Here is a 17980-nt window from a genome sequence, read left to right as displayed (position 1 = left end):
ATTTTCTTCATGTTTATCAAAGGAAAAAAGGACAACCATCTCAGAGGGTAAATGAGAAGGCCTCATATGAACACAAACTAATAGAATCACAAATACGGAGGAATAACCTTGAAATCTCCATAGTCTTCTGCTGGAATAACTCCAGGATTTAAAAGCTCAGTGAGAGCCTCAGGGCAATTAAAAAAAAAAAACACCCACAAAATGCTTTGTCTAAACTACAACCAACCCTCTAGAATTAAGTGAGAGGAAAGAACTGAAACGAGGTTTTTGATTACGATTAAAAGCTCATTCTCCACCCCATCCCCTTCCCCAAATAAAACATATTAGTTTGAAAGGCATCCTTTCAGGCCGGGGGTAAGCATGCTAAAAAAACTGCTTCGCATCTGTTGTCTTCCTGAATTGTAATGGTTCAAGTCCTTCGCTTCCTTACTTGAGAATTATTTCATGGCTAAGAAGCATAGCACAACACGACAAAAACTGAACATATCCCTCTGTCAGTGGAGTCTCTCTCTGACCAGCATTTGGAGAAGTTCTCATTAACAAAACATACTTCCTAAACCAAGCACTTGGTGAGGCCTCCTCTTTGTGTTATTTTCCGTAAACATTACAAACTCCTAATTGCTGCTGCTGCTGCTGCTGCTGCTGCTGCTGCTGCGGAAGAGCAGCTTTAGAGTTAGGAGAACAAGTGACCATCTCCACTCCTTTCACTTAAGCAAAACAGAAAATCTAAGCCAAAGAAAGGGGTGCAGGCGTCAGATTTCCCCCTTGCCCGTTCAATGCTTTTGATTTGGTATAACATCTACCTTCCAGTAGACAATAATTTGTTGTCTTGGCTAACAGACAGCTAGCTACATTGCTCGCATGGCAATAGTGAAGTAAGGAAGCGTGAGAAAGAGAAAGGGAAGGGAGGTATGAAAGTCCCTAGGGCAAAAGTAACCTCTGATTAAAAAGTCAAAGAGAAATAGATATATCTGTGGGTGCACAGATATAAATTCTCCCCTAAGATATCAGGACAGGTGCTCTGTAAATTAGCAAAAATAGCTACAGATACCTTGAGATCGTCTAGAAATGCAATGTCTTCTTTCTGTATTGCTTTGTCGGTCCATATTAAGGCGCTATAGGTCTTTGTCTTTTCCTCTTCACCTTCCTTCATATGTCCAATTGCCTCTCTAAGCAAAAGAAATTAATTACTCACATAACATAAGCATAATTATATAATGCTGTGAGCAAGAATGCTTGCAGAACTCCCAAAGCATCACTTTGAAATCCCTTGCCAAAGATGGTAAATACTGACCTGGTGACAAGCTGTAAATCTCGAACCTGTATTTTGTCTGAAGAGTTATTAATTGTCTGTGATATTTAAAAAAGAATCGGTTAGCAAAGCTGCTCAGTTACAGAAGAAACATGTGCTTTTCGAGTTCCATAAGGTGCAAATGATTTACCTGCTGAAGTCCCTTCATTTGCTCAGCAGTAAAATGTATTCTACGAGGATTCACAAGCTCAATTGCAAAGGGCCTTCCTGGCAACACGCACAGTCATAAAACATAAAAACATGTTGTTCTAAATTAACGTTTGAATTTATGCAGTAAGGTTAGGAGGTGTGAAGATTGTTTGCTGTTATGCAAACAGGGATAGGGGCTTGCGGGTTTAGGGACGTAGCATCAGATGGAAGGAAAGAAACAAGGGACTTTTTTTGGCTACTAAACACCAGCATCAGCAATACGTGCAAATTACAACTTCCCAGAAGACATCTTGTACAAGTCTGTGCTAATTAAAAAATAAAATAAGAAGAAAAAGTTAATTAGCTTATTTTCTGTCACCTACAGCAATGCCCAGGTGCAAGACGATGTTAAATCCCGCTCCCTCTGCTAAACATCTGTTGCAATGGCTGCACTTTCTGTGCTCAGGGCCAGGGATGATCCCAGTATAAGCAATGCCAAGAACCATGCTACAAATCAGGCAGCAACTGGAACACCTCACTGTTAATTTTTTCTTTTTCTTCCCCTTCCCCCTTTGGCTATAGTAGCTTCAGTGAATTGGAAAGCAACTGACCTTTAGAAAGGAGCCATGTTCAAAAGAAAATAAGGCTTCCTCGGTCACCAGCGACAGTGAGGCAAAGTAGAAGGACTCAGCAGAAACCAGCACAGAAATCATTGTGACGTAATCAGGAAACAAATAAAACATTCCCAACAGGCTACGCGTTTCTATGCATCTGTGCAGCCAACGACACTCAACAAAGGTCTCCTCTTTCCCAGTTCTTTCTATGAAACTACTGAGTCTTTAGGAATAAATACATACATGTAACTAAAATGCTTCTGAGATAAAGTTTCAGAGCACTGTCTATTCACACGCTTACATACTTAGCATTCAACAAGATCTACTGGAGTACCTTCAGTGAACCATTTTGTTTGTTTTTGTATTCACCAAGAGAAGTTCCAGCCTTACCGTTGCCTAGTGTTCTTACATCCACGTCTTCTCTTCCAGAGGAAGAAAAATTAAAGCCTATAACAGGTTTTAAAAAGGAAGGTGAGATTCTATTTCACATTTTTAAAACTCTCCACAGCTTTAAAAGGTGAAATATTTTCTTTCTACACTTGTTTGTAAAGATACTTCCAAGAGTTATCCTTATAAAATGCAGCCTGCACCATTTTTAAACAAATCAGAGGATAACTACTGGTTATTCCTTCACGTTCACAAGTTTCTTGAGGAGCACTTCTGGCTCTTTGGCCTGAATGAGACCACTACAGCCCTGAAAATGTGTGACAAAGCAGTAGAATCCTAGAAGAATTCTCCTTACTGTTTAATGTTGTTCATTTCTTATCTAGATGCTTCAAGTCTATGAATAAAATCAAACTGAGCTGTTTTCCTTCAAAATGCAACCATTTATCCTAAATGCACCCAATGGTTTCCAAAGATACCTCAGAAATTTCTGCTAGTCATATATACCTGGACAGAAGAGGAAGAGAAATTCAAGTACAAACTGGCAGGTAACCTCTGTGTGTTTGGGTTTTTGGTCTTTCAAGATATAAAAGCACATTTTGGGCTACTTAGTTTCCTTCCTCATATCCCTTCCAACTTTAAGCTTTCCCTGAGGAAAGAGTGGGAGACAAAATCCTGCACTGGAGAGTAAATTTGCACATCTAACCGAAAGAGTGTCTGAAAGCTGGAGAGTTTCAAAAACTTCTTCCTCGACAGTGAAAACACAGGGTGCATAAAGATTTCCTCAGCTTTTGTTACCCCTCATTTCTCTGATCATATTATGGCAACTACATAACCATGGTAAAACTTTCCCATGGTCATGAAGGGTCATTTCTGTTACACTATCAGATTTTTTTTTAGTTGGGACTTTAAAAATTTGCAACTAGGACATTTCAAAGAATCGTAGAACAGTTGGGGCAGGGACCTCTGGAGAATGTCTAGTCCAACCCCCCTACTCAAGCATGGTCAAGTAGGGCAGGTTGCCCAGGACTGTGCCCATTCAGGTTTTCAATATCTCCAAGGACAGAGACTCCACAGCCTCTCTGGGCCACCTGTTCCAGTGTTTGATCACCCTCACAGTAAAAAGGTTTTTTCTTATGTTTGAATGGAATTTCCTGTATTTCAGTTTGCGTCCACTGCATTGTCCTGTCACTGGGCACCACTGAAAAGACTCTGGCTCTGTCTTCCTGACACCCTCCCATCGGGTACTTAAAAACACTGATAAGATCCCCCCTTAGTCTTCTCTTCTCCAGCTTAAGAGTCCCAGCCCCCAACCTCTCCTCATATGTTAGATGATCCAGTTCCTTAATCATCTTCATGGCCCTTTGCTGGACTCGCTCCAGCATGTCTGTGTCTCTCTTGTCCTGAGGAGCCCAGACCTAGGCACACCACTCCAGATGGGTCTTGTCAGTGCAGGCAAGAGGGGAAGGATCACCTTTCCTCGACCTGCTGGCAATGCTTTTCCTATTTGTTTATATCTTTTCTCAACACTACTGCACATGCACTTCTGGTAGTTACCTGTGGTAAATCAGGTATTGCACAGTACTTGGCCTTAAAGACGTGTTTTTCCTAGCATTCTAACATATGCACGGGAGGGGAGGGAAAAATGGTACAACGACAGTAGCTGTTTTTTCTAAACTGGTATTTAATACAATTTTTCCCTGGACCTTCTAGGTCACTAATTCCAAGTCTAGTACATGACCAATGATGGGCAATGATTATTTCATCTGAATAACCCCTAGATAAGCATTTAGCTTGTGCAACTCTATGCACTGCAAAAAATAAGTTCATCAAGACGAAAACATGAAGGGGTTAGAGGCTAGGCAGATATTATGGAATGCTGAAGGCAAAAACTTTCTGACTAGGAGCCACTGCATGAATTATCAGCTGTTAAGAAGCATGGCTAGGTTAGAATACTACCACATAAAACCATAATACTTGTGCCATCAGGATCAACTGAGAAGTTATTTTAGAAGGATAAAAGATATTACATAAAACAAAGCAGGCATCTAATTACTCACAGATCACAGCATACAAAAGTTGACAAGTTTTCGTTTGGAAGGATAAAAGAGGGATTAAGAATCTAGTTTTTCCACTGCGCTCTTATATTAAGTGAGTAGCTGCTAAGAAAAAATATCCTAGTAACAATGAAACACATATATCTTAAGAGATCTCCTAGATACTTACTATCTGCTTTGAATTCTGCCATTAGATGCTCTGAAATCAGTTCTTCTACTGAAGATTCCAGCTTCCGCTCCCCATCAATAATCCAGGGAGTTTGCGGTAAATTCCTTGAATATTTATTGTATCTTCCTGTCAGAAAAACAAGTATGTTACCAGTAACTGCTCTATAGCAATGGACAAAAGCTCTAGTATTCCAAAGCACAAAACATTTAACTTTCATAGGAGCATTGTGAAAATAAATTTACAGAGTTAAACTTGTATTACAGCAAGAGCACTATGGCAACAGTATGAAATGAGTGCTGCCACACCTAAAAGAGTTTCGGTATCTGAGCTGGCCAGTGTAAAGGTAGACGAAGAGAGACTACTGCTGCAGTTAACACGCTCAAGTACTCTCGTCGAACAAAACTGTATAAAGCCTGACACAACTGGGAATGAAAAGCCAGAGGTTCAAGGGCCCAGTCTGAGTCAATTTTATGCTGAATGCAAAATTGTTTTTTGAATCAAAGTATGGTCTTGAGCCAGCCTCCCACATACCAAGCTATTGCTATACACATGCCTGTCCATCAACGCATGTTAGGTCCCGAGTAAAGAAGTTGCCACCTCCCTGTATCAAGTAGTCCAGGTTTCGACCCAGGTTCTTCCATTTTCTGAATGTTTAACCAAAAAAAAAAGCCCAAACTAAAATGCTTTGGCTTGTTACTTGGAAAATCACACAAGCAAAATATCTTAACAATATACCAGCACAAATTTCCAGAAGCTTGAAAAGTTGCCATGTAAAGGGATGGCCATCCTCTGATTGATTCCCATATTATCTCACATTAACATGCCACCTCCCATGAAATACAAGGACTGCTGCAATCAAAGAACAAGTTGGATATGGATGACCAAGACAAGCTTTCTTATCTGCAGGTTTTGTAAGAAATGAGAACATGCACAAAAGAACCAACTCATTCATAAATAATAGTGAGTAACCTCCTGCACTAACAAGTTTCAGTTTGAAACCTAGTGTATTTAAAATAAAAAGGGAGTTCAAAGTATCTATGCATATTACACCTATGCCTCTGTCCTCTCAATTTTTTTGGTTTTCAGTATCATATTTTCCTATTTCTAACAATGTTTCCTTCTTGCCTTTTGATCTGAAAAAAAAAAAAACCCATGCAAACAAATGGGGAAACTGACTAATACTGTTTCACTGAGGCGAATAATGAAATTACTATGAATAATCATTCATAAGGCAGATTCACTCTGCTGAATTCTCTTTCCATAAAATGGAAAAAGGGAAATAATATTTTTTCTCTCAGAGACCCAATCTAATAGTTTTAGCTTTTCATCTGAACAACAGTGGGTTAAAAAAACCCAGAGGTATGCTTCTCAGTTCCACAGTTTCTCCTGAGTCAAAAAAAGGAGCTGGGGGAAGGGATCAGTAAACACCCAAGATAAGGTCAAGAGGGCAATTCCAGCTCTGAAACTGCTTGCAAATTAAGATCCTCATCTCATTTAAAGTGCTGCAGTAGCAAAATAACTGCATTGTATTAAACAAAGTCCTCTATTCTGGATTTAATTCTTCATAAAGTAAAGAAAACATCCTGCCTGGTTTTCTTTGGTTGAAACAAGGGAAAAAAAAAAAAAAGGAATAACCATCACAAGCTGTAAACTGTAAATCACAAAACTTAAATTCAATCACATGAGGAAGGTAAGCCTCTATATAGGTGAATCCTGCTAAAACCATCCAACATCCAATGAACCAACCTAATATAAAGCAACATGTTTAGAAAAGACACTTTGGCTATTTTGGATCCATGAAAACATACCTTTAACTGTCTATTCAGCAATCAAAAATAAGAAACAGACATGTAATGAACACCAAACTAGCCTGCCATGAGAATATTCACTTTTGCATTATTTCTTCATTCTATGTTTTCTTTTATTCAGGATATTTTAAACATCCTTTTATACATACTGTATTGGATTGAAATTGTAGGCTTTGTAAAAAATAATGTATTGTTTGCATAAATTTAAATAATTGGTTGCTTATACATAGGCCGGGGGGAAGGTAGATGCTCTTGTAGGCAGGTGATGGAAAAGTCTGTAGAATCATCGGTGTAACATTCAGCTCAGGGACGTTCAGTGTTGTTGCATTACCCGCATCAGACTAGTAATTATTTCAGATGCCGTCTTAATTTGGAGGAGCAACCAGAAAAAGCTATGCTTTCTATAATTTAACCATCGTTAATGGCATTAATATCAGCCGTTTTGGCTGGAATAATATGCAGATAAATCCGGATGGTGAACACTGCTGCATCCAATTCCAAGCAAGTGAACAGCACTGCTAGGAGTTTATTTACTGGGGCAGTGCCTTTCCCAAACCATTATCATCAGGGGACATGCTACAACTGCTGGATTTGCAGGAATAAGGGTTCTTCCAAGGAAAGAGCAAGCTTTGACAACAGGACAAAATCCTTCATTTCATAAACTGCTTCTGGATGAGCCTCCTTAATCAGCAAGGGGGCAAAAAAAGTTTTTTGAAATCTTCACATCTTCCTGTGCTGTTTCCAGAAGAGCGAGCTCTTCCGTCGAAGCAAAAGAACGACGACGGCACGGAGAAGCTGGAGCTTCCAAAAGGTACAGAAAGGAAATGGTGGCCTACACAGTGAAGAAGTGGAAGTGGCATGCTCCCCTGCTCCAGCTCCAGGGAACTGCAAAGCAGCTGTCTGTAGTGCTCACCTCCAGCAACCATGTCCCTCTCTAATACACCCTCTCTAAATTCCAATTCAAAATATAAGAACAGGCAAATAGATTTGATTTTAACAAGTAGATCTGTAATTTCTAACTTTTGACAAAAACATTTCTTCAGCAAAGGCAAGCTAAGTATGATTTCTTCCCCTTTCAAATGAAGTCCGCTCTTGGACAGAGCTAGCTTGGGTTTTTTGCTCCTTATACATAATTAAATGAATCATAACAAATAGCAAGAGTTTCTTCAGTCTTGCAGCAGTATTATACAGTTACGTTAAGACAACACAGCAGCAAAAAAATGGATCACTTTACCAGCCACAAAAACTGCACCATTATTGCACTGAATTTCCAGAGCAACACAGAAGTTCTTTGGTGAACTTGGGGGACATGGAAAATGCCTGTATAAGAAAAGATTGAAAAAAGACAAGTAATACCAGAACATGATGGAGAATCACTGTAGCAAAAATGACATGAAAGACAATGACTTCAGTTACACAAAACACAGCTGGAGTATAAACTCAGTATTCACATTAAAAGGTGGAACACCAATAAATGAATAAACATTAAGCAAATCAAGAACACTGCACTGCAAAATGCACTTTTGTCAATCTGTCATCCAGTATTATTGACGTATAACACTCCCAAGCGTGCTAATAAGATGTGCTACACTGTATCTATAGAAATAATGAAATTAAATACTACACGAAAACTAGCTTCAGGAGCTGTTACTGAATCTTTGCTGGAAATCAAGGAAAAGACCTGAAAAGATTTAGTGCAATTTAACAAAGTGAACTATACAGAAAGTATCTACTAATGTCTTCCCACTGTTTGGAATTTTTACCATATTACAATATTTGGTGCTTTCTTAATATCCAGCTCCCAGCATTTTGAAAATATGAGAAAAGCCATTCTCGGGAAGAGAAGTTTGCCTTACAAACTCTAAGGTACAAAATAAGGAAGGCAAATTCCATGATCTGTAAGTCTTCTGTCATTTTGGGATGTAAAGATAGATTTTTGAAGGTATATGATTGGCAATACCGCAACAAACTGTTTTTACTTCTAATCATTCTAAATTCCATACCAACCCACAGACCTATAAGGACACACTGCTGAAAGCACAGAGTGGAACTGCAGTTCTCTGACCCACAATTTTTCTGACCCTGTGATGACCCTGGCATAATAAACCAATGAACCACTTCTACTAAAATTGAAACGACCTTCATTTTCAGCATGTGCAGTTTTCCATCTTCTGTGGCTTAATTCAAGCATTTTAAGATTACGCCTTAAAAGATATGGAATGACATTTTATTATCATCAAAAGTACAGAAAGTGCAACATATTCTATCCAACAAACTAGCAGAATTTAAACAGTTAAAAGTGCTTTTACAGACCTCTTACCACTGCTTAGTCATCTAATATCTTCCTCCCCATCCTAACTCTATACAAAAGCACAATACTAAGAACTGCAGTTTCAGTATGTACTTACTTGCAAAAATCCTCTTCTTTTATCTTCTCCAGGGCTTTTATAACTGCCATTCTAGTGAAAACAGACTGCACAGCGAAATAAAAAATGAGTCAAGAAACTAGAGAAGCTTAGAAAAGATATGCCTAAAGAGAAAACAAAGAAAAACCCAAAACATACACACCATACACTACTCACAATACAGTTTTTTTCAATTGTATTTCACGTTTCCTTATGCCTAAAAGCAACTCTCTATCAGCAAAAGTTCACCATGATCTTAACCCTAACTTTAATAGGATCATACAGAGTAACACGTAATTTTGCCAAAATACTTTTAAGCAACTTTATTCATGACATGAAAGCAATGCAACTAGGATCTCTGAAAGACTGCGACATAAAGATGATTCAGTTGTACATTTAAACCAGTACCAAAAACTGGGAGTTGGGATTTGACCAAGTATCTTAGGCTTGGCCCTTGTTTCTAGAAGACATGTATAAACAACATTATCTGTTTTCTCGCTCTTGTTTTTACACAGGGAAAAAAAAAAAAAGTAAGTTCCACTGACTTTCAGCAGGTCAAAATACCCGTTTTAGCTCCTTAAAATATTCCGTTGCTAAGTCTGCCCTTGGTTAGCTGAAATAAATGCTAAGTAAATCTCTAGAAACTATCTAACTTTCAGATGATATACAAAAGTATGCAAAAGCAAGAATAAAAAAAAAAAGTAGCACTAAGGATCTCAGGTCAATATATGCAAAAGATATTAAAAAAAAAAAGAATCCTAAATCTGTGAACAGAAACCTAAACCAGTATCCCTGTTTTCAAGAGTTAAGCACCTAAATCCCAACTTTTATCTCAGCGTCAGTAGGTAGCTAGTTCTTCTGAAAACAAGACTGTTGAGTAGAAATCCATTAGAACAGGGTTCTAAAGTTCATTCTTGCTTAGAAAGAGTGCTGAATGTTAAAGCATGGCCGTTCCCAGACTGTGTAAGGTAAGTGATTTCAAAGTCCCAAGCAGCATCAATTCACAAAGGTGAGATGCTCCTGCCACTACTACTGTCCTTTCATGCACAGCCAGGTGCTGCTGTTTCCAACGCAGGTGAAGCTAAGGCAGAGACCACAGTGTTGAAGTTCCTAGTATAAGAGAAACAAGAACGGTAACAGGATGAGATGGAGTCCTACTTTAGGAAGGTTGAGGATAGCAGATGAAAACATAGGACTGAAGTCCTTGTTTGGGAAATTAGGACTTGTTGCTCCTGCCACTGTTGGTGTGCAAGGCAATAAAGTTGGGAACCTCGATCGCAGATCGCTAAAAAGCCCTGGAAATTGAGAGCAGAACTTTTGTTTGCACAAGCAAGCAAACTTGATGGGGATAATATATACCCTATTTCACACTGAGAGAAGAAACTGGATGGGCAGGGCCTGTTACGAAATAGTAACGATGATGTCCGAAGAATAAAAAATTGCCTGATGAACAGAACATAGCTCACTTTCCTTAAAGGAAAAAAAACTGAGACAAAGTTGCGGCTAGGCCTGCTGCCAAGACAATGCCATTGCAGGCTGCCAAGTCTTAGGATCATAAGGCTGGAAGGGACCTCAGGTCTCTAGATCAACCTCCTGCTCAAAGAAGGGTCAGCTAGGAGATCAAAATAGGTTGCTCAGGGTTTTTCCCAGTTGGTTCTTGAAAACCTTCAAGGATGGAAACTGCACAACTTCTCTGGGTAGCCTACTCTACTGTCTAACTGTCCTCATGGTAAAAAAAATTTCCGAATATCTAGACTGAACCTGTTTCAACTTATGCCCACTGTTTCTCATTCTCCCACAATACATCACTGTGAAGAGTCTTGCTCCTTGTTCTCGATAACCCCCCTACAGGTACTGGGGGCTTCCACTGGGTCCTCCCTGAAGCATTCTTTTCTCCAGGCTGAACAAACCCAGGTCCCTCTGCCTCTTCTCCGAGGGCACGAGCTACAGCCTCCTGACTGTCTTGGTGGTTATCAAATGAACTCCAAGTTACCGATGTCTTTCTTCTATTGATGGTCCAAAACTGGAGGCCATATTCTAGATGTGGTCTCATGACTGCTGAGTAGAAGAGGATAATCTCCTCCCTTGATCTGCTCGCTATGTTCCTGTTAATACGGCCCAGGATGCTGTTGGCCTTCTCTGCTGCCAGGGCACGCTGCTCATATGCTCATCTTGCTGTCTGCTTCCAGGACCCTCAAGGTCTCTTCAGTAGTGCTTCTCCCCAGCCTGGCAGGCTCCAAACTGTGTTGTTGACAGACTTTATTCCTTCCCAGATGCAAGACTTGTATTTGTCACTGCTGAATTGCATATAGTTTCTGTCAGCCCATTTCTTCAACTTGTCCAGGTCCCACGGGATGGCAGCTCTGCCCTTAAGTGCATCTACTAGCTCTCTCTCTTTGGCGTCATCTTCAAACTTGGCAAGAGTGTACTCCACAACCTCCTCCAACCAATTGATAAAGATGTTAAATAGGACAGATTCCAGGATAGAGTCCTGTGGCAATGCACTTCCCGCAGCCATCCAGGTGGAGTACAACTCATTAACCGCTACTCTCTGAGCCCAACCGTCCAGCTCCTTATTACAGCTTCTGCCACAAAATTTCAGAGAAGAGTTGCAACAGCAGTGAGATCCTACCTGCTTGTTCTTCGCTGGTTTGAAACAATCCGGACAGGCTGTGGCTCTAAATATAAAAATGAAAATTAGTTGCTATTCTTAAGGAAAAAAAAAAAAAAAAAAAAGGACTTATAAGCATAGCATGTACTAGATTAATCTTTGCACAGAAATGCCCAACATCTCACTTCTACAGCTTAGAGTGGAACAGGTTTTTAAATGAATTTTATCTTAAATCACAAATGGCAGAAGGTATGTTACTTGATCTAAAGATTTTAAAGGGACCGATAAATTATGAACAAAGCTGTGTAAGCTTCTTTTTCTCTGACCAACACAAATGTGTCAGCTTTGAGATGGGATGGAAAAGCACACAAGAAGTGTAGTTTTCAGTCCTTCTCAATCCTTGTCAATAACGGTGATGACTAATGCTTAGCTCCTCTGCAAGGTATGCTGACATCTTGAAATCTATATTTGTTTTCTTTGGCGATGCACATTGTGAGTTAGACATATCCAAATCAGAGATTCGAGTTGCTGCTTCTGGATAGGAATATTCAACTTACTGCAGAAAAAATAAACCAGGTGTTTGATACTATTTGTGCTTTGCCTCTTTAAAACTCTTCAAAGGAAACTATTGGCTGCTTCATGAAAGTGAAAGCCAAATCAGAGAAAAAACTTTTTCTGAGTACTGTAGAGGAAGTTGCTGTTCCTATTAGTGGATTTCTACGTATGCAATTAGACATGATTTCTAGCCTGCAACACAGTTTATCATTTCTTGCTGCTCCTTTTCAACGCCCCTGCAGTTACTTCAGATTGAAAGGAAGCAGGTAACAAATGACCTCTTGGTGTTTCTACACAAGCTAGCCAGGAAAGTTGCTTGTAATACAAAGCATTGCAACTTCCCTCTTGCAGAATTTTAATACAATAGATGGTTGTATAAAGACAGCTTGAGAGATAAGAAATTGCAGATGCCATTTTTGGAAACCCAATCCAAAGGTATACTTGGAGTTGGGAGGACTTCTCCAGGTTGAGATAAGGTCCTACTTTCCTTTCACAACAGAGCTGTCATTATTTAAGCTCCGACAATCAGCAAATTTACCACACTGATATCAAAACCAAACTAATGTCCCATAACAAGTCCAGAGCCAGCCATTCACATATGGACCATGCCCTGATACCTGAGAAACCACCATGCAATGAAATTACACGTTTTTCTGAAGATACAGCATATTGCCTAAAACCTTAATCACTGTTTAAGCATCCTATAAAGAGAAGGCAAATAAGAGAGATTTTGTCAAGTCACGTAGAATAGACCCGAGTATTTGGAACATGGAAGTGAAGAGACAGAACTTCTTCACAGCTTTCACCCCTCCAGGTACTGCTCTTGACTGACATTAGCATCCTGTTGATGCAAAGCATCAACATTTTCGACAGGTCACAAAAAGCAGCAAAGAACTGGAAGGAAAAGCTGGAAATAAGAGTTGCTAGGTTTCAAAGGAAGTGCTCTATAAGAAACAAGAATTGATCAACTAAAATTAAGTAGGAATAAAAAGATGTAGGATCTGGAGTCCTGAGTTTTTAACTGGACTACAGCTCTCAGCATTTAGAATTGCAGTTTCGCCCTGCTGCTTTCTCTCCCCTTTTTCCCAGTCTCGAAAAAGCCGGAAAGGAAAAAAAATGCTGGCAATCCATTCTTCCTAATATCAGATCCATCACGTAGCAGGCTCCCCCCTCCACCCCCCCATCAAGACATATGAAGAAGGTAGTTGTTGGAAAGCAAGAAGGTGGCAGATCGGGCATTTAAGCAGAGGTGGCAAACTGCCAGAAGGGGTAAAAGCAGAAATATCTAGAAAGGCTGCAAAGGTAATTTATAGTCTCAAGGGATGAAGTCACTATGCAGCATACAGGTCAGAGGAATCCTCTGGGAAGCCTCTTTCTATGACAGGATTTAACATGTAGCAGGAGCACAAGTGATGAAACTGAGCGTGAAACTCTATTTTTCCAGGAAGCATCAGCAAACAGGAAGAGGGTACCTAATTATCCAGAATATACTACTACTAGATTTTGAGAAATCAGATTAAATGGTAGCTAAATTCCCAGAAATATTTTGCTTCTTTGTGTTAAAGAAAGATTTATATAGCAGACGCTCTACTGGGCCAGGTCAAAAACAATTGTGTAGTGGCCAGGGACCTTTTTTTCTTTTTTAATGGACCAGCTAAGTTAGATAAATTCACTTCTGTGCCTTCCCTCCCATCTAAGTCTCCTACAAGAACAGAAAAAGCTAGGCAACACCTAAAAATATTTGTTTCTGTCAAGTATGTGATTTAAATTTATTTTTTAGAACGATGCAACTATATTGATGAGGGTATTGACTTTGAAAATGGCTGAAATTGAACAACTTATCAGAATGCTCTCTTTCTAGCCCAAATCAAAATTCTAGGTGACTTTGGAGCTTACTGGCTTTCAAGCACAGAATTAACCAGATAAAGATGTCACAATTTTAAGCTTTGTAGCTCCGTATGGCTATGAGGAAGTTCAGATTCAGGTCCAGTTCTAGTTTATAAACACTGTAAATTCTCATTTGTAGCAAATCCAAACTAACAATGTTGCACAATATTTAGATAAAGATCTTTGTTATTTATATCAAAACTTACAGGAAATGGCACTCCTCATCTGTTTCTGGGTGAGCAAAGACCACGCTAACTTCAAACAAACTCTAAATTAAAAAAGGAAGGTAATAGTTTGTTAAATAAGCATAGAGAGGATACTTTCAAGCATCCTTATTGAAATATCAGGAAAACAGTAAAGAAGTAGACCAAAGAGAAAGTAACCCACTTATGCTGCAATATCATCTAAAGAAAAAAGATATTAAATCTTGCACCATAATAGCATTAGCATTTCTGTAGTACCCAAAGATCTCAGAGCACTTTAAAAACATGAGTGACCTACACATCATAGATACCGGCCCCATTTTGCACAGGGGGAACTGAGTCAGAGACAGTATTTGCTCAAAGCCTATTACGGTCACTAAACTTAACAAACCTTCTGGGAGAGCAAGGCATAGCGTGAATAAAGATAAAAAACTGTAGTAGTCACCACCGTAAAATTTTGTCAGGGGGCTTCGTTTGCAATGATTGGATGGCCTTGGGGCAAAGAAAGGCAACATGTCCTAGCCGACTGACAGCTAGACCAGAAACTCTAGTGTAATCTCAATTCTGCCCCCAATTCCCTCTTTGGCCTTAGGCAAACAACACTCATTACTTCTGTTATTCAGATACCAGTATACCTCAAGAGGGCTATTGAGAAGACTGGGTAATATTCAAGTGCCTTGTAGATAAAGAGCACTAGACAAGTATCTTTTATTGTACAATAATGTCTGGAGTTGCTCAGTGCCTAAGCGTGTAGAGCTTTTGCTAACTCAATATGTATGAAGTTTGTTTCTTCTTGGATCCTCTTCAGGATAACCGGGCAACTCCCTTTTTACTAAGACAAAAGGGATGCTTTCAATCAGCACCCCTCGGAAAAGACAATCTGTAATTGTTAGGGAAGTTGACAATCAAGGTAAAGACTTAGTGGGTCTAGAACTGGGGTCGCTCCTAGGGTCTGATGACAAGTAAAAGCTGTCGACATTTAGGAATGTTAATCGGAATCTGAAAGTTGAAAACAGGGTCTGAAAAAAACACTCCTGCTACCTGTTTACTGGTATCACAGCTTCCAACGTGCCTATTTCTAGCAGTCATTAAAGTGAAGAAGGACCGGTCCTTCCTGCTTTAGTGCGTTTCACAAATAGATTCTGTTCATAGAATATATAACATGATAACCTGAACAATTTATCTCACAAAGCAGTAACAGTGTTGGCAGAAACAGGAAAGCCAGAGCACTCCTTAGCCTCTGGAAAACATAGATTCTAGAAAATGAGAAAACTGAGAAAGTCTCCTTGACAAAAGGAGGGTGACTGCCCAAGAACAAGAGATGTAGTACAAGACTGCAGTGGCTTCAGTCATTGCAATGGGGGTCTGTCTATAAAAAGGGATATTGGATCCTTTAGTACTGAGACTGGGAGAGCTCAAGCTAAAAGAATTTTCCCTACTTCCCCCAACAGTGAAGATAAGATGAGCGCAACTTATTATCTCTTACTGAGAATGTACCACCCTCAGTACGAGAGAGACAGAGAGAGACACACACAGAGAAACAGACAGAGAGAGGGAGACAGAGAGACAGAAGGAGACAGAGAGAGACACAGACAGAGGGAGAGACAGAGGGAGAGACAGAGGGAGGGAAAATTTTCATTATTTATACAACACCTTTCCATCAGCAGGAACACCCAACTCCTCCGACAACTGGGGATGAATAATCCACTTATAAGCTTCCTTCAGCTGAACAATGTCATCCTTTGCCAAGGAAAGGCCCAGTTTTCTGAATCACATACATAAAGAAATAATAACTTGCACAGGAGTCTCTCAAAGACGGATACATGACACGATATTCCAACGCAAATTTCAGTAACCAGTCCCAGGCAAACAAGCAAAGCACAAATAAAAAGGACAAAGCTACTAAGCGTACAGACCATGGCACAAAAGAATGAAAGGCTGTTCTATGATCTCCTGTGATTGAAGTGAATGTTTGCATTGAATTAATAAACTAAATGTTGACAAAACAATAAGGCCAGACAATGATTCCAGGTAAGATGCTTCCCAATAAACACTTAAGAGTTTGGCTACGAGTAGCTAAGGATGTAGTTTTACAATCAGCTCAAGCAAATATAAGACTATGTTGCCTCTTTCCTGCCTCTGGCCATGCATTTCCTGCCAGCACTCGCATGCTAACGCTAAAGAGCATGGTAAATCATATCAGTCCACTGATCCCATTTAAAATGAACCCTAACCCACCAAAAAAAAGTTAATTTTTCAGACAGATCAGTTAGATGATTAGCTCTCTTGGTGGTCACATAAGCAACTGTGTTAACACAAGAAAGACAGAAAGTACATGCAGATGGAGGCATGATCCTTCCGACAGAAAACCAACAGCTAGTGCAGCTTAAGTAAACCGGGAATCTACATCCTGGAGAGCAGCACCTGTCCTATTTGCTGAGATGCCTTCTCTCTGGATTCCAATCAAAATAATACCTTGTTTTGCCCTTGTTTTGCCCAGTGTTTCTTTCATTAATAATTTAAAAATAGATTCTCTTTCTGCTGTATGTGAAAACAAGTGCTGAGGAAACTCATGCAGCCATAGCTCCATGATAGATCCAAAGCTGTAAAAGCCTTCCCAAAGTCCACTGAGAGGACAGCTTAGAAAGAGATGTGCATGTAGATCTTTTGTCAAAAAAATCTTCTGTTTGAATGTTGTTGTTAAAAGGACCATCTAGTTCTTCATTAAAGGAGGCACAAATTCCAATTGGTGCAAATTCCTAACGGGAAAAGCCCATACGACAATCTCAGTTGATCCTGCTGGGATAGGCCCAAACGACTCTCTAGATACAAGACCAGACTTTGACTCCTGTGTCTTTGCCTTTGGAGAGAGAAATGAAAAAGAGCAGATGCCTGTGAAGATGCCACTAAATGATTTCAATCCACTTGCGACTCATCATCTCTTACTCTGCCTTTCTATAAAAAAACTCAGCATAGCACTTCCAGCGAGGACGGCTTCCACCAAAAATTAATCCAGTATCCTCAACTAACTTCGAGCCAAACAGATTTCTTCCATCTTGCCCACAGAGACAATTATCCATTCATCACAGCTCTATACATTTTCATTTGGCCAGGAACGGGCGCGTCCTAGAGTAGACAAAGGATCGGGCCCTTAAACGGATATCAAAACACTGAGGTATAAACAAAGGGTCAAAACTAACTTGCGGCCATTGCACTAATTATCTTTCTGACTACATCATGTTCGTAATCTCAGAGCTACCGTCCCTGTATTGAATGCTCTGCTGTTTTAAAAATAATTCTAGAAAATGGAAGCTGGAGAAAGCACAATAGCAAGGTTATGCTTGATTACTATAATCCTTGTCAAAATCAAGAATTTAATTCAAAGTTGCAATGCACTGCAACTATTTATTGTAACCATCTTATGCAGCCTGTAGCCCAGTTGCTCACAGCTAAATCAAGAGCTTCTAATATTATAAAACTTAACAATGTAAGAGCTAGGTTTATTCGAACGCAAGTAAGTGGTGATGTTGAATTACCCAGAATAACCATTCTCTTTCAGATCAAAAAGAAAAATTCTACGCTGATGCAAAGCACATGAAAAGTTGCATACTAAGATGAATCGATAATTACTGCAGAAGTGCAAGCTCTTTCAAACAAAGTGCATGCTACCTCCCAAATACCTGGAAAAATACCTGGAAGGGAATGATTCATGTATTCCCTAAAGCATATGAAACCATTCTGCTGGCTGACCGTTTTACAGCCTTTCCCCCAGGGAAGCAATAACAAAGGCATTACCCTGTGACATTAGTTCCGATAGCTGGTATTAATTAAATGACTTGCTAGCTC

At 39.7% G+C, this 17980-nt stretch overlaps 1 protein-coding gene across 8 annotated transcripts in view; it reads right to left on the bottom strand.

The window, feature by feature from the left end:
• The window catches only part of PUS10 (pseudouridine synthase 10), a 37505-nt gene that overhangs the window by 5459 nt on the left and 14066 nt on the right, over positions 1-17980 (bottom strand). For 4 of the 8 annotated variants that reach the window (XR_011140525.1, XM_068940363.1, XM_068940362.1 and 1 more), the window contains exons 6-15: positions 15788-15899; positions 14138-14199; positions 11511-11556; positions 8882-8946; positions 7708-7793; positions 4666-4791; positions 2446-2502; positions 1443-1519; positions 1295-1350; positions 1052-1169 (exon numbers count right to left, since the gene is read on the bottom strand). Coding sequence is in view for 7 of the 8 variants with exons in the window: in XM_068940363.1 (XP_068796464.1) it covers positions 1052-1169; positions 1295-1350; positions 1443-1519; positions 2446-2502; positions 4666-4791; positions 7708-7793; positions 8882-8946; positions 11511-11556; positions 14138-14199; positions 15788-15899 (805 nt within the window). In the remaining variant the exon portion in view is untranslated. The remainder of the gene's footprint in view (positions 1-1051; positions 1170-1294; positions 1351-1442; positions 1520-2445; positions 2503-4665; positions 4792-7707; positions 7794-8881; positions 8947-11510; positions 11557-14137; positions 14200-15787; positions 15900-17980) is intronic. The other 4 variants (XM_068940366.1, XM_068940365.1, XM_068940369.1 and 1 more) reach the window with 2 other exon arrangements.

The sequence above is a fragment of the Struthio camelus genome, chromosome 3 (assembly GCF_040807025.1).
Source record: "Struthio camelus isolate bStrCam1 chromosome 3, bStrCam1.hap1, whole genome shotgun sequence".
Lineage (NCBI taxonomy): Eukaryota > Metazoa > Chordata > Aves > Struthioniformes > Struthionidae > Struthio > Struthio camelus.
This window is presented reverse-complemented; position numbering and strand designations above follow the sequence as displayed.